The sequence below is a fragment of the Athene cunicularia genome, assembly GCF_003259725.1.
Source record: "Athene cunicularia isolate RWA chromosome 2 unlocalized genomic scaffold, athCun1 chr2_part1, whole genome shotgun sequence".
Taxonomy (NCBI): domain Eukaryota; kingdom Metazoa; phylum Chordata; class Aves; order Strigiformes; family Strigidae; genus Athene; species Athene cunicularia.
The window spans coordinates 62,670,869-62,688,124 of record NW_020799095.1 but is presented as its reverse complement, the minus strand read 5'-3'; the positions used below and the strand labels follow the sequence as shown (position 1 = coordinate 62,688,124).

General features: G+C 43.4%; 1 protein-coding gene across 2 annotated transcripts in view; it reads right to left on the bottom strand.

Annotated features, from left to right (window-relative positions):
* The window catches only part of SLC22A23 (solute carrier family 22 member 23), a 111,769-nt gene that overhangs the window by 26,253 nt on the left and 68,260 nt on the right, over positions 1-17,256 (bottom strand). For both annotated transcript variants that reach the window (XM_026843062.1, XM_026843063.1), the window contains exon 4: positions 5,036-5,204. In XM_026843062.1, the coding sequence (XP_026698863.1) occupies positions 5,036-5,204 (169 nt within the window). The remainder of the gene's footprint in view (positions 1-5,035; positions 5,205-17,256) is intronic.

Sequence of the window (17,256 nt, the reverse complement as noted above, 5' to 3'; positions counted from 1 at the left end):
TAGTGTTTAGCTGCTCATTTAACTGTTCATGAGCTATGTAATTATTTTCAAAAAGCAGAAGGATCACTTGTGAAACAAATGAGAGGGAAAACAGATTCAGAATGTGCAAATTAATGACATTTTCTTTTATAATGATTCACAAATGATACAGGAACTATCTTATCACATAGAAATAGGACATATTAGAATTTTATAATGTATTAGAGGTGGTTCTGCCTGTTAATACAACTTTGAAAGAACAGGGAGGAGGCGGCAGCTCTGTCTGCAATAGACTTGCGCTGTCAAGAAGGGAATGAATGAGATGTGCAGTTAACACGTGGTAATTCAGACCAAAGAAGGAAAATAACTGACAGAAGTGATCTGAATTCTCTTGTAAAGACAAAGAAAGGATAAAAAAGAACTACTTTTTAGGATTATAATGGAATGGATTTTTAATTTTTTAAACATGTCAAAAATCTTCTCCCACATACATAGATTTTAAGCCATTCTTTTACAAAGGCCAGTATTGTGTATATGCTCCAGACAAAATTTAGGTGTTTATCTAAAAGTTTCCCCTAGTAAAGACAATATTATGTTAGCTGAGTTGCCTTAAAAATATACACTTGCACATAGTTGCAAAATAAAAAAGTTTTGTTCTATCTGGTTGTTTCCTTCAAGTGCTGATATTCACTTGATTCATTAGCCTAACTGATAATTTTTCCTTTTTTTCCAGATGAATTTATATTCATACAAATCCGAAAGAAATACGCAGATCTTAAAACAAAATCTCCCATACTTCTATAGATACAAAACCTTTCAGATCTGACTCCAAGCATATTTTTCTTTCTTGTTTAGGCCTCACTTCCACTAATCTTCCAAAAGATCTTTCTAAGAACAAATTTAACAATTACTTTTAACTTCAAATATATAATAAACCTCAAATTTCCTTCACAAAGCACTGATCTTTGCTGTGGATGCTGCTTCAGTTCTTATACTTCTAAGCAGTGGACCAGGCAATCGCACCAATCTTTAAAGGCTGATGCCATTTGGAAGACAGCGAAACCTCCATCCCAGATAGAGAAAGTATTTTTTTGAGGAAGAATAAAAAAAGGAGAGAAGTCAGGCAGATTGCAATACAAATTATATCAGGAAATAAAAATATACAACAGCCATGATGACAGCCATTCAGCTTGACAGCTTATTTACTACCACTGGTGCTGCATGGATGCTTTGGCATATCCTCCTGCAGAAAGTCCTGTACTGCAAAAGCATTTTTTTAAATATTAAGAATTCTTTGAATGCAGTATCTCCCCATGCTTGTCTCCAGAGACGAGACAGCCTCAACCACTAGCCTAAAAAGCTGCACTTTTTGAATGGTCTGCTTATGGGTCCCAAATGACAGGGAGCACCCGCTCCTAGAAGGAAAAGAGCCACAGGGATGGGCATTGCAGGGACAAATGCTGTCTCTACCTTCTAGCTCCTGCAGGTTTCTCAAACTGGAAGTGCTGAAGCCTCATGTGTCTTAGCTACCCCATTACTCAGTGTGAGCAGTGGGAGGTTCATTTAAGGATCTTTAAAAACTCCTGGGCTGCTCTGAGCCCAGGTCATCAGGCACAGCAAGGCGAAGTGCTGGCCACCCTGTCTCTGTGTGAGACAGTCTGAGCTCACTCATGGAGCATGGACTCTGATGTCAAGGGTCATTTGTAACTTACCTACTGTTGCAAAACCAAGCACCATCACAACTCAAAAGCAAAAAAAAAAATAAATCCAATCCTCCTGATCACTGTGGACCTCCGCACAGAAATCTGATCACAACCACACACTTCATCACCTGACTTTAAATACTAATTGAACGAGGCCAAGACAGCTTTCAGCTGAGAGTGGACAGTTGTCCAGATCACCAGGCTGACCTGACTGCAGACACCTGGTTGACAGTCGTCTTGCCACCTCCATCAGTGAGGGAAGGACCAGCCTTCTGCAGTCCAAGAAAAGACTGGGGAGTGGGTGAGTAGGGGTAAATGTTCATCTCCTGTTACACAGCTGCTGCTTGGGAGGGGAGAGGGGGAAGGACACTGGAAAAAAGATCTGAAGCCTGAGAAATCCTAAGAGCAGAGAAGAATCCTTGACAGACAGAAAAAGGTCAGGCAGGAGCCACACCTAGCTGGAAGGAGAACTGAGATCCTGTCCGGATGCAGAGCAAACCCTTGTCCATGGGAAGAGTGTCATGTGTCAATTAGGGGCCTGCCCCAGGGCAACAAGCTCAGTTATTACAACTTTGTGTCTTGGTGAGGGTAAATCCTATCTAACAGTGCCAGAAAAGAACTGGTCACCCCTTCCCAGTTCTTCAGTTTTGGTTAGAGTGAAGCAGGAGTTTATTTCAGATTACTGATACCTTTGCTGACCTTCATGGCATGATTCTGTCAGGAGCTTCCTGCGTCCAAAGGAGAGGAAATAGTGCCTCTGTATAACTGGAGCTCCCCTTCCCTCATGGCTCTAACACACACACACACACACACACACACACTTTGAAATGAGCCTAAGTTCTATTAACTTATCTTTATACATTTGTCACCAACCCCTGTGCTCACATCTGGCTTACGTGGATGCCTCTCTGCCCTTCCAGAATGATTTCAGAGCTCAGCAAAGGCATATTGCTCAATTTGCAGGTGCCCCAGCCCCACCAGTCCATCCGTCTTAGGTAAATCTGCTGCTTCCCACTTTCTCCCCATCCATGCCCAGCTTTCTGATCTTCTCAGCCATCTACCTCCTGGGGACAATATAGCCAGCCATGCATATGTGGCTGGCTGCAGAGCAAATCCACAGGTGGGAGAGGGCTGAACCCCGGCCCAGGAGGGCAAACATCTCTCTCTCAGCAAGAGATGGAAGTAAAGAGAGTAAGAGGAAGGAGGAAGCAGCACAGGGGCTATTGCAGCATCTATTATTGAAATCACTGCTTTGTGTACATGATGGGGAATTAACAAGCAGTGCAATCTTCCAGTTCTTTTATTACAAATCAGTTAAGTTTTCTTCCTTCACCTGCAACATATGCTGAGGGTCCACACTCTGTTCCCCAATACAATGCTGGGGGAAGAGGGAAGGAAAGAGTTAATAAAATGGTAGCACTTTCTAGAGAATATGCAACAGATGGAAGAGAAAAGCTTAAGAGAAAAGTGCATACTGTACCGACAGTATAATTAAACAGGCATCCTCACCAGAGTCCATTTCTGCAACTGCAAAAACCCCGGGCAGCTCAAATCCTGTTACTTTGGCTGTTACCACTATTTATCAAGCTGTCATATCACACATATAAGGGGCAATCTATTTGCATGGTCTGTCTGTCCCATCCAGCCACAAAGCTGTTGCAAAATAGGAAATAAATGTTAGCATTTCCTATTGCTTCCAGTATCACTCGGGGATGACCTCTCAGCAGGAATGTACAAGATCCTGACTCAGCCACCTGGGAAATGTGCTACCTCCAGAAGACTGATGAGGGGTTACTGCTGTTCATGTCACGTCTACCACGTTCACTAGGTGTCTTCATACTATTTTACTGTCCTTTTGAACACAAATATCTGTAACCATTATGTTTGATATTGGGTTCTATCCAATGGTGGATATAAGGCATTTCAGCTGTCAGACATCCCAACAGGAGGTTCTGGAGTAGACCTTAGACCTAAGTACACATCTTAGCATGTGTATAACATGGTAGGTTTGGGAAAACATTATCACACATTAACAAGAACACTCTTGGTATTCATCAAGATTAACACTGACAAGATGAGACTATTTAGATGTTTTATGCTGGAAAACAGGAAAACAACAAAAAAGTGCCATTATCTTGCCAATGACTTGTAACTTTCTCCTGTGCTGCCTTTTGCCCTCAGCCCAAGCTGTGGCATGTCTACCTCAGGGATAAGAGAAGAAATCCCCTCTGAAGGTTACTGCTGTGAACACAGGAGAATTCATGCATTAATAGAAAAATATATAACTGTTAAAAATTCTTACATACTGTAACAAGTTTTTACATGTTTTAACTTGTCAGGCATTACAACTAGCAGCTTAGCCCCCCACAGTACATAAATAACTTGGTCCTGCACAGTGTGGTGGCCTTTTTTCCCCTCATTTTTCTCATTGTACAGAAACGAAATATTTTAGTCTTGTTAGTGTTATCTTTAAAACAAACTATCTAGCATGTTCTTACTGTTATGGTTTTGTACAACATTGCTCTGATAAGTCTCTGTTGTGTTATGCCGCCACTGAGTGTCACTATTAAGACAGAACAACAAAGACAGACTTTTCAGGAGGTTTATGAAGTGGTGGGGATGGACCTGGCACCATCCCCGAGGTTAGAGGCACTGTACTTCTCTCAGGATAGCTGTACCAATGCCGCAGTGCTGCTGGTGCAGCGAGCAGAGAGGAATGGGAGCAGCCAGGAGGGGAGGATTCCTTGTGGGAATGATCACGAGCCACTGCCCAGCACAGACTGGTCACCCAGACTTCGGCACAGCATGTGCTAATTTGGGCAAAATCTAGCAGACAATCTAGTTCAGGGCTCTCTATCTCATGCACACAAGACGTCCAAGTGGACTTGTTCAAGAGCTGACATGTAATTTTTAACCTAGCTTGGCCATCCCAGACCAAAGAAACCAACAGTGACAGCCCAGAACCACAATATAGGTTTTAAGGGAAAATTTAGCTGTGCAGCCACAATTTGACAACAGCTAGGCTGAGATGCAACCTCTCAAGAATTGTTTTCACCTTTAAAAGGGTCACAGCCAAAATAATAGCAAAGTACAACTTGATGATCAATGAACAAAGACCATCTCCCGAGTTCCCACCATGTCACAGCATGTAACATATGTGTGTGCTACAGCAAATTATAAAGTTATTATTTCTTATTTCAAAGTCAAATCTTTGCAAAAGGTGAATGGAAGTACAAAGGGAAAAGGTCATGTGTATTGTGAAGCACACACATTTCCTGACAGTGAAGCACTTCCCAAGTCCAACATTAGGACCTCATGTTGTCTTTGACCTGAGAGGAGGAAGAAATACTTACACCCAGTAAAGCAGCATCAGCAGGAAAGGACAGATGATGACTGCCTGGAGGACCTGCCAGTCCCTGCAGAGGGCAGCCAGCCCTGGCATGAGGAACTGCCCCGCCATTTCGATGAAGCTTGCCACCATGGTGATCATGAACCGGTGCCCAGGAGGACAGAGCTCTATCCCTGAAACACAGAGCACACACAAACACACACATTAGTTCTCCACCAGCAAAGGCGCCCACAGAGTATCTCTTTATGAAACTTTCAGGGAGTTAATGTCTTTCAAGACCTTTGGCCAAAGTTATGTACAACCACAGAAACCTTGTTTCCTCCCGGTTTTAGGCTTCAAACACCCAAACAGCTACAGAGAAGCCTACTAACAGCTAGCTGTGGCACAAACATTGCTACTTCCATACTCCCTATTGCATCTCCTGCAGACCTGTTGTATCCTCACTGTCAGCCTTCTCTTGGTCTCTGTCTAAAGAAGTATCTTACAGTTTGGTAAAATTCTTGGTTTTTAAAGGGAATGTAGGATAAAACACAATCCAAAGATTTTGGGTTGAGCCTTTTCACATTTCTCAGAGACGTCACATGTCCTTCCAATCAGTTTGCTGGGAGGCAGAAGAGCACAGCTCTCAGTAGGATACAGGCTCCCAGTTCATACAGGATGCCACCTGCCCACAGTTTAATATGCTACAACTCAGCCAGTTTCAAGCTGGATTTTGCTGAGTGGGTTATTTCTGGGTTTGCAATAGTTAATCTTGATCAACTTTCAAACAAGCCCATCTTCCACCTGTCTTATCCTGTCTTCCATCTTGCCTTTTGCTGTGGGGCAATTTACTGTCATCACTGGCATCACTGCTTGTCTCAGCTGCCTCATGACAAGCAAGTTCAGTAAATAGTTTCCTTAAACCCTGAATTCTGGCTACCTTTATTCAGTCTTCAGAAATGAAGATGAATTTATCAGAATCACAGCTTTAAAAGACCAAAACAAAACCACCACCAGCAACAAAAACAACCATAAAAAAAATCACAGAATAAATAGCAGAAAAATTGGACTGCCTTGTGGAAATATATTAGAACAATTTTTTTCACCAGTAAAAATGCAGTAGATGTTCTTATTTCATATTTCACATTAGCCCACATTCACTTCTACAGATTAATAATTAAGCACAATAAACCTGCCACAAATGTTGTGTAGTACTTATCGGCATGCTGATAAAGAAACATGAGCTCGTAGACATTTATGATATGTTACTGTCAGCATTGTTGCTTTTCCTTGGGATGTTTCCTACGGTTGTTTTAAATTAGAATTTAACGGCTGTTAAAATTTTAATTGAAAAGCTGTAAGATAATAGGCAGAAATGACAGCTGCTCCTTCATTCACTCTCTCATCTGTCGCTTGTTCAGCATTTCTCACTGTAACACAGATTTAAACTAGCTGACCAGGAACTAGCTTGTAGATCAAAAGTTTTCCCCCCCCCCCCCTTTCTTTTCAACCAATGACAAAAACTACTGATGGATTTTTGCCAATAAAGAATGAAAATGTATCTGTTGCAAGGCAGCCCAAATTTTCATTAGCTTAACCATAAACACAGCAGCTTTGGAAAAGAAAGGAGAAAAATAAACCTCAAACACTTTCACTTGCTATAAAAGGCTTTCACATTTTAATTAGGAAAACAAGATTAAAACACAGAGCTCCTTACGATATTAACATGGTTTCATTCTTACTAATTAAGTATCCCAAGCCTAGGCGATTTTTTTATCCGGTGCAAAGAGGTCATTTCCATTTTATTTCTCTAATCTTCAAATATAAAGCAGTTCTGTTTGTTTTTCTAAACCTTAAAGTCCCAGTTACTCACACTCCAATATTCCTTCATTAAGTACAAGGACGAGTTTTGTTGCTATAGAAACAGGAAGTCTGCATTAGATAGGTAAGTCTTTGGCATTTCGATTGCACTGCTTAGGTTAGAATCAGATAAAGGAAAAATGAACCAAGAGAACAACTTTTATATGAAGTCAGAAAAAGGTGTCCAAATAATAAAATTTTATTTTATTAAGTCACTGGTGTATAGTACATAACTTCATATGCAGCAGTTATTCATCGTATAGAAAGGAAATAACTTCAGAGAATATTTAGCATCTATTTTCTGCTCTGGATTATCACAGGCATGTAATCAATTTTTGCCCTTTCCTCTAAAAAAGCTGGAGAAGACAAAAAAAAAAAAAAGAAAACCCTGCTGTAGATGAGTGAGCATGACTTTTAAGTGACATCAGCAGGCACTCCATGTATATGAATTATCACATCTCTGTTGAAGTGTTCAACATATTAGGACAGCCTACTGACTTTCCAACATCTCTGGCATCATATGATAAAAGATTCAGGACTGCAGTTTTTAGCAAGCATTTAGCAGCCAACCTTTTCCCACCTCTGCCAGCAAAGCCACCAGCTGCAGCACCTCTGCCCCAGCACCAGGAAGGCACCCTGCTGATACTCACATTGGTGCCACGATGCGCCCAGGCATCTATGCCTGCAATGATTTCCACCCAGTTTGCATGATAAATTACCAACTCACATGAAAACACTACAGGGAACAGCTTTATCCACCTGTGGCAAATCCAGCAAGAAAGCTTCAGCTTCCCCACTCAGTGTAAAGGTTTCCACCTCCAACTTCTTTATGGAGCATGGACAGTCAAGTAAGCTCTTATCATACACACAAATCATGGAAATTACCATCAGTACCAAGAACTCCCAGATACATCTGTTTCCTCTACTTGGAAAATTTCATGGGGGAAGGAGACAGGCACGGAAAGGATTTTCCTTCCTTGCCCAACATTTCTACTCTAGGCAGCACAGTCAGAGCAGCAGATCCAACTCAGATGCCTAATTTCCATTAAGTCCCAGGCAAACAATCACGGTGGCAAGTTGAAACCTGTACGCAAAGCGGTCCTGCAGTACTCGGGCAGTGAAATCAGACATGCCCAGGAAATCTGGGACAGACTTCCTCACCATCAGTAGATGCCCAGTAACAGCAGACACCACAGGTGCAGAAGCAGGACCCAGCCAACCCCCATGGCAGAACTCCACACATGCTGCAAGCATGACCCAGCCTGAAGGCAATGGCCTCACCACATCTGGGATGCAGACCTGGTCCTTGTAGGCATCACTGACACAAGACACTGAAAACACGAGGCTCATTGCACAGCACATGCCTCTAGCTGAGAAACACAAATATAAAGTGTATAAATCCTCCTTTCGGACCCTATCCTGTACATCCTTCCTCTACAGCCATGACCAAATCAACGTTCAAGCAGCCCACAAACCTGCCACAGGGAAAGCTGGTGTGAACTATGCCCCTTCTTACCAGGGATTCAAGCATTTTTGGGGCCTGCCTGATGCACTCAAAGTAATCCCACTACTAACACACAGGAGGTGCAGACACGTTCTGGCACAGAAGGAACAGCACTGAGGCCAGATATGTTACTTCAGGAGTCCGTATATAGCAATTTGTACCAGAAGCATTAAAACTGGTGATGAACAAAGGCAGAGTAAAAGTCTGTGTGTGCGTATGAGTGTATGCATGTGTGAGAGCAAGCAAGCAGGCTCCTGAAAGATAGGCAGAACATATTAAAGGAATGGCACATGCCCGTTGTGCCAGTTGCATCCTACTCATGATTTCATTCAAGTAACAAAAAGAGGAGGAACTACCTGACTACAGATAAGGTGTCAAAAGGATGAAGCACAGGATTGGAGTCATAAAATATCAAGACCACGAGGAAAAAAAGAAGATAACAGAAATTCATTAAGTTTGCCGGAGAATTATGAGGGATGAGAAAAATATTAAGCAAAAAATTGCAATCATCAACTCCTAAAGGGTATAAAAAGCAAACCAAATTGGTTGGTTGTTGCCTGTCAAGAACAACCTCAGGGATGTGATGAGGATGCAGCAGCCCCTGCCTCTTGTTCTGTGTCACACAAGTGATCCTGACCAGACCACGTGGACAGATGCCTTGGTACTTGCGAGTGCAGATGTTTGAGAATGAATGAAATCCACGAGAGAATGAGTGTGGTTGTGCAAAATCTGCCTACTTAGAGGCTTTTTGGGGAAAAAAAACCCAAAACAAAACAACTTTGTCCTTCTATATAGTCCCTCACTGAGTTATTTAGAAAGCCCATAGGAAATGTTTTCAAATATTGACCAAGGGAATAAGAACCACAACAGCTATATTGGCTGTTGCTGGTGACAGAGGCCAAGCACAAGAAAAGGACTTTCAAACCAACATTTCTGGTATACTAAAAGAAAGGATTTCAGAGCAGCTCCCCCACCACTTCATACATTGTCCTTTTTGCTTACCCCTAGCACTGAAGCGACGGTCCTACTTGACCCCTAAGAGAGCCACATGCACCCCTAGGATCTATTAAACTTTCTAGATATGTGCTGAGGGAAAAGTCTCTGCTGCGGAGGGCTCCATCCCCAATGCTCCCCACACTTCCCTCTGGAAGCAGCCTTGGAGGTGTCCTGGGCTGTCTTCCCTCACTGGTGCGCTCCCCCCGGAGCATGGGCAGCCCTTGGGTTTCAGAGGAGTTGAGTTTCACAACAGATGCTGACCTGAGAAAAGCTGCCTCAGATGCCAATGGACCTACAGGGCTTTGAGCCTGGTCAGACTTTTTGACCATCTAGCTTTAACAAGCAGGTTGTTGGGGTACACTTGCACCTTGGGTGAATAGAGAGTCCAACAGAGGTTTCAAACCCACTGCATTTTGCAAACATCTAAAAAGCACAATAAGTGATTTTTAGGACCAGGAAAACTATGAGCTGAAGGCAACATTTTTACATGCATATCCTCATTTGATCCACATTGCACGCTATGTGAAAATAGCAGCAAGGTTAGAGTAGGATTTTCTTGACAGACCAAAACGAAGATACAACTGAAAATGAGACATTCATGGTTATTTCATAGAAGCCAGTCCAGAGCATGCCACTGGAGTTGGATGGGGTAAGATCTCCCAAACAGGTTTTGGAATACTAAAATTACTTTTCTTTAAACATGATTCATTTTTTGTCCCTCAGTCTCCCTGTGTTCCCCTGTGTAGCCCTTTGGGACTCTCATTAGAAACAAGGGAAAGCCTAAACAAGCCTTCATGGGGAAAAGCAGGTCCATTCCACAGAGCACATGAAATGTTGGGAGGCCCTGCAGCAAGTGCATCAGTGTTTTTACTGAAAAGAAGCTGCGCATAGTTACTTGAACTGGTGCATACCATTTATGTTGCCTCATCTGGAAACAGGTGTGCCTGGAAGAACCCAGGGAGCAGAGCAGAAAGGAAGATGTTTCTGGAGTCAAGGCCACGGGTGGATGAGGTATGGCACATCTTGGATGCACACGTCTTAAGAGTGTCTGCATAGAGCCATTAGTCCTAAAAGGTTTTACTTTTTTGTGGTTTTCACAAACCTAGAAACAGCTTGCAAAAGATGACAGTGCTCTAGATTACTCCACACCAAAATGAGTTGTCCCTGACTGCTAACCAATGTGGCTGAGATTTACAGAAAAGAACAGGACTCCATCACATATCTGTGCATGGCTGGCACAATTTAGGAAGATTCCAACACTACTGGCAGCTCGGATGGGATGGTGGGGTAGTTAAAGTGCCTGCACTGAGTGGGACCAGGGCACTCTTCCCACCAGCGCACTGCATGAGCCGATAGGGACATAAGAACAGGCCAGGAGGGCTCACATTCATCCCTGCCTGCCACATGACTGCGAGCACTCAGGCTCGTCGGGATACGGGCGACGAGGATGCTAACGAAGGGCCTCTGCAATGCCACAGGGGCCCAGCGCCAACGTGTGCAGAGCTGCTCCCTTGTGCCGGAGGTGGCTGCCACCCCTGGGCACGAGCAGAGAAAGGCATGATAAAACCACAGGTCAGACAAGAGGTTACCCACAGCAAAAATAACTGGCACTGGTGACAAACGGCACATCGATTTCAGATTGGAAAGGGCAAGTAGCCTTTGCTAACAGCTTCTCTTCTCCCTGGTGCTGGGATGGAAAAACCTCTGGGCTGATATCCTTGACAACAATTTTTCAGGCAACCTCTTCTGAAAAGATGATGAGAAACTGAGTTCAAATTATTCAAGTTTGCTGCAGCCTGACACCTGCAATGCTGTGCTCTCCCACCCTCCCCTCCTGCAGCTGTGGAAGGAGCAGTGCACCTGGAGGAGACAGACACACAGACAGCTGATCAGGAAGGACTAGAGTAACACCAGGTTAACATCAGCTCGAGTTGCCACAAAGCATGGCTTTGCATAGCCCACCTCCTCCAAACCCCACCGGGTGAACTGTCATCACCACGAGGGGACTAAGGGCCACATCCCATCCTTTCTCACTTGGTCTTGCACACTGACAACAAATAATCTATTTCAGATTTCAGAAGCCCTCTCATTTGTCTCCAAAGGATGACATTTATTCTCATAGGATATTTGGACAAGGATGAATAGCAAATACTTTTGTTTAAAAAAAAGAAGAAGTTGTAAGTCATTTGCAAATAATAAATCAAGAGGGGAAAAAAGGTTAAATCACACTGCCTGAACAGCTCTCCAGCATTCACTCACCCATCTCCAGTCCCAAAACACAAAGCAATTCTTGCATCGCAGCCCAAGCGGTAGCTCCTTCAGAAAACACAAGCTGACTGCTTTTTGTGCCTTTGCAGTTTTCTCTCCCCACCCAGTTTCAGCCTATGAGATACCAAGACTGTAATTACATAGGCATATCCCTTAGGGAAAATGGCCAGGATAAAGTACCTTGAAGTCTGGGCAACAGCATTCTCACTGAAAAAAATCCCTGAGGAGACAGTCTGATTCTAGATTCACATATACAGTTTCACATCAGGAAAAAAAAAAAAAAATATTTTTGGGTTTCCCCCATATTACTATATACCAAACATGTTTAATTCCCACCCTCTAAGGACCCCTCAAGATGCCCCCCTATCCCAAAAGGGAGGAAAGCAATCAGACTCAGATGAACAAGACCCATACTATCAGTTGAGTAGAAGAAAGCTCAGACAACACAGTTTTAGGTGTAAAATGCAAGACACCAGAAATTCCCGTAGCATCCTAAAGCACCAGGGCTGTTCTTGCCTCTCAGCTCCAGCAGCTACTCAGCTCAGTCAAGAGTAATGTGCAGGCTGCAGACCTAAGAGAGGATTCTGCGTTTGGACTCTGTTTTTCAACAAGGCACGAAAGGAAAGAAAAACCATTTCAGATGGTTTTCCAAGCTGTTCAGCACTTCTAGCACATCCCACCACCCCGAGCTGACCCTTTTGGCACAACGAGCTCTGCCACCTCTGTCACAGCGATCTTGAAGACTGCTGGGAGGTGACCCCATCACTGCTGCTGCTGTATTTCCTAATTCCCACCAAGCTCTCTCAAACCTCAGGGACCTCTTCTTCCTCTAACGTTCTCTGTGGGATTTGCCCTCTGCTGTGAACAGATCATCTCACTGGATATTCCTAGAATAACACAGCCCCCAAGCTTGCTTGTGGTTAGTCAACCAGACAAAATTGCAGCAAAAACTATTAATAACTCCCAGACAAGCCTTGAAGTTTGCAGCTGGCTGCTAGGGGAAGAATTAATTAATTAAAATCCAGCATATCTGCTTATATACCCAAATCTCCAGGAGGTTACTAGACACAGACTTCTCAGAGCTGCAAGCCCTACTCATGAGCTACACACACTCCTCATCCCAATTAGCACACGTGATCCAGGGCTGGCTGAAACAACCCAGGTTCAGCCCACACTCACTCCTGGCAGAGTTTAGACACAGAGCACGTTTTCTTGATGGTCTTTGCTGTCACCAGAAGTAAAGGAGGAAGCACCATGTGTAAATACAGTTTATTAGAGAACAGCAAATGAAGCAGCGCATGGAAGGAAATGTTATCATGCTCACTGCAGTGCACGGACAAACGCCAGTTGTTGTGAGCACAAGACAGAGACAGAGTGGAAGGGAAGGAAAAATCTAATTTTCTCTCTGGAGAAATCCAATCCACTGCCAAGCAAAGAGAGCAGTAATAGACTGAAACTCCAATAGTCAAGTAAGAAAAATGGGATTATTTTCCCCCAACAGCACAGCAGGACAAAAGTTACTCTACAATACATCTATGAAATGACATAGGTGCTCCTTCAAAGGTACTTTTCTACACATCTCCAGTTTGGTTAGAGGTTCTTTGAAACACAGGCTAGCCCACCATTTATATCTAATTAACACTTTTAAGGTGTGTCCAATCAGTCTTCCACGCACTGACACAACTCGAGCTGATGGAGCCGTCAGGCTGGCTCCAGGGCAGGCAGTCAGCATGACACCTCACCAGATGTGCACTGGCACTCTTCGTTTCTGACCTGGGTAGGCATCTCATATCTACTGGATGGAGCTATCAGATAGGTAGATATCTAATCAGAATAAGTATCTTTCCTACCAAAACTAGATCAGATGTTCATTTTGTATACAAGTAACAGGATAGTGCTGAAACTGATGCTAGGAAAAATACCCTTTAGATACACTGCTTAGCCTCTACTGAACACTACAACATGCATAGAGGGGCATAGCATGAAAAAAGTAAACACAGCTACACCTCTCCTCCACAACCCAGCCAAAACACAAGGTGCAATCTCCCCTTTCATTACTTTCCACATGCCTGACTCTGTAAGGCACAAATGACTAACATGCCAACCCAATTTTCAGCCTGGTATTGCTCAACTATGTCAAGATATTTCAGGAGGACCTCTCCTCCCAGCTGCAGTCAGTCAGTAGCTACTCACTGGTGAAGGGTTTGGACCACAGAGCCAGCTTAGGTTTGATGCAAGACATTGACTTACCCCCCCCTGAACACGGCTGCAGGAGCCGAGCACCACCTGGGCACAATGTAGGTGCAGCCGAGCCCCTTCCTGGGGCCAGGTTTGTTCACAAGCAGGGAGCGGGGCAGGGCAAGGGCAAGCTTGGATCCTCTGGAGACCCTGAGGATACCTGCGTGGTATGCAGCGATGCTTGCAATCATGCTCTGGATCCAAGCTGGCTCTCAGAGAGCATCATCAGCAGAGAAGGGAGCATGCATCATTCTTCTGTTGATCCTATACTATCTGTATTTGCTGAGTTTTACATTGCACAAGACAAACCAAACAGACAACTGACAGTGTTAGAAACCTTTAACATATCACACTGCCTGCCATTCACAAAGTAATAAAACCAAAGGAATGTTAAATCACATTTGTGGTACTGCAGTTGCCATCTATCCTACTTCCAGCGGAAAGCAGCAACATCTCCGCTGCTGCCATGCAGCAGCTCCCAGACAACACTGATTTTTGATGACAGCTCCTGTGTGTGAATAACAGCATTATGAGATGTAACCAGGAACATGTCCCTGGAAACCTAAGCAGCAGAGACAAAGAGCATAAGAAACTGGGAGATACAGAACACACTAATTTCAGAATAAAGATGACTTAATTTAAATGAAATTTAAAAACTTTGCCATGACATATATCCTCATATACATTAACTGTTACCTATATAAAAAAAATTTCTCTTCCACCTCCAGTCTATAACTTCCTACCCCTCATTAAGAGACACTCCAAACCCATATCAATATTTGTTTATTCTTGCACAAAACTAAGATGGCATAGAAATATATCGGATTCTTCCTTGCTCCAAAAAGGTGGCTTGCTCTAAAGGAAATGCACAGCTGATCACAGGAATATTTTGCAAGTTGAACACCTCTGCTGTTCACAACAGCTGGCCCCTTTTCTCTTGGCAGGATCTAAATCACAACTGGCATCTTTTTGACAGGAATGAATGAGAGCAGCTGAAACAAAAAACAGTGTGAGAGGTATCAGAGGAGATAATTTTCTTTGATGTTTCAGATGAAAAGGTTCTGCATCTGTATTTGTTAGCAAAATTTTAACAATATTGTAGCCACTTAAAACGGGAACAGAGAAGAAATTGAATAGCTGCAAATCTGCATGGCAGTCTCTTAATTAACCAAGTAGCAAATAATATTCCAACAGCAGCTGTTTCTAAATCTCAGCTTGCAACCTCCAGACAGATGACGGTCCTCAAAAAGGCAAGAACAAAGAAATAACAGCCTAACACCTTGTTTCAGGTTTATTAAATGTTTCCCAGCTCGCTGAGGCAGCAAAGCAGCAAGGGGCAGCCCCTCTCTCCACAAGCACTGATCCCACAGGAGATGCTCCTCCAAGCAGGAGCTTTTCACCATTACTGTCAGTTGGATGAGTGAATAAACACACCAAGTCCCGGATCTGAGCATATTCCCAATAGAACGGCATATTGCTAACAAGAATTTGACACAGGAGCCTCGAGCTGTTTGCAGCCCAGCTTCCCAAGCAGAAAAAACAAGAATGGAGGAAACCTTTAAACATGGGACCAAGAAATGTATTTGGTGCTTCCAAGGTTTTAATAAAGCACAGCCTGCCCTGCATGCCCTGTGACTGAAGGATGATGGCTTGCCTGAAGTACCACACACCAGAGGCACAACCCCAGGAAAGCACCTTGCTCCTTTAGCTTGTGTCACCTTAACAACAAGCCCTCCAAATGCCTACATACAGAGTCTAAGCAAACATTTGTGTGACTGGTTATTAAACTCTCAAATATAGTTGTAAACCCATACACAGATGCACGTATAAACACACAAATATATATGGATATTTGTGTATGTATGTGTGTATACATATACATATATACATTTTATATAACTGTAAAGGCAAAAGCCCCCAGTTCCTTTTCCTTCCCTGACTCCTGCTCTGATGTCAAAAGCAATCAGTGGAAATTTGGGTGATGCCCTGAAGAACTCCGTGCCATTTCAGAGGACCTGAATTGCTCAGGTAGTATCACCAGTGTTGGGGAGAGCCTGCAATACCACAGTGCTGGCTGAAAGAATGCACCAAGGGCCCGCAGGAATGTGGGTGATTCAATCAAAAGCAATTAGTAAACATCTTTGTGGAAGGCTGTCACACATTTGGCCCTCAGGGCATCCTTGTTTTTTGAAGATTTTTGTCAGGCACTCTGGATAGATGTCTCATGAATTCTGAAAAAGGGGAACTGGGGAGATTCAGAGCCAATAAGCTGCTATATTTTGGGTGCTTTTAGCAATGCATGCATTCACTAGAGAAGGAAGTGCCACTCAAACTAAGGGGTGACTTTCCCATTAACAGTCCTCTGTCTCCCAGATTAAGCGTCAAGCTTGACACAGGTCTGGGGAAGGCAAAGGCAGGCAGACAGAATGGGAACACCAATGCAACGAGAGAGGACTGTGCTGAACAGTGCACGCAACCATTGTGCCAGAGCTGGCACAAGCGGGATGGCCCCATGTCAGGTCTGCTCTAATTTTAAACCTATGATGATACAAAAAGAAAAATGAGGCTGTGGTAGTATATAGGTGGTGAGAGATCTCCTTCTGATACAAAAGCAGCCAATGCACACTTAGAAGAAGTACAGGTATTGTTTTTCCTCTTCCATTTCCCAATGAGCTTTTATTTTCCAAGTAACACTCCCATAAGGAAGTTAAAAAAAAAATTCTAGGGGAAAAGGAAACACCAGTGAAGCTTTCCTTTCAGTCAGTTGATTTCAAAGTGAAAAAGAGATGACATTCAACCTTGGGAAAAAAATTGCTTCCTGAAGCTACTAAAGGTATTGTAATTTTCATTCAAAATTAAGTCTGAAGTTATTTGTTACAGTCTTTTACTCTTTATATTAAATACACGAACTGCCTACTGTATAGGACACTTTCCACCACTCTGTGCCCGAGGAGCACGCTGTATGGTAGGCTCTGCTCATGGCTGGTTTGTGAGCCGTTGGGCAGCACACAGCCTAATTCAGTGAGTTCAATGAGAGTGCACAAAACTTGGCAAGGAAAGAGCATTCCCCTTCCAGCCCTCTTCAAGAACATCTCTATTTCAAGCCAAGGTTAACTCAGGAGGGCAGAACCTGTAGTTGCACACACAGAGGTGAGCGCAGTAGAATATCCCTCACGTGCTGCTGTCACATACACAATTAGAATCATCTCATTATTGTCAAAGCTTAACCATTCCTTAAATTTCTTCCTTGAAATCTTTACAAATACCATCTGTGAAAAGTTTCCCCCCCTGAAGCACAAGAATTCCTTGAATTGATAAAACCTGACTTCAGGGTGAACAACAATAAAAGAGCAACTGGCATTATAATGCCTCCAGCATCT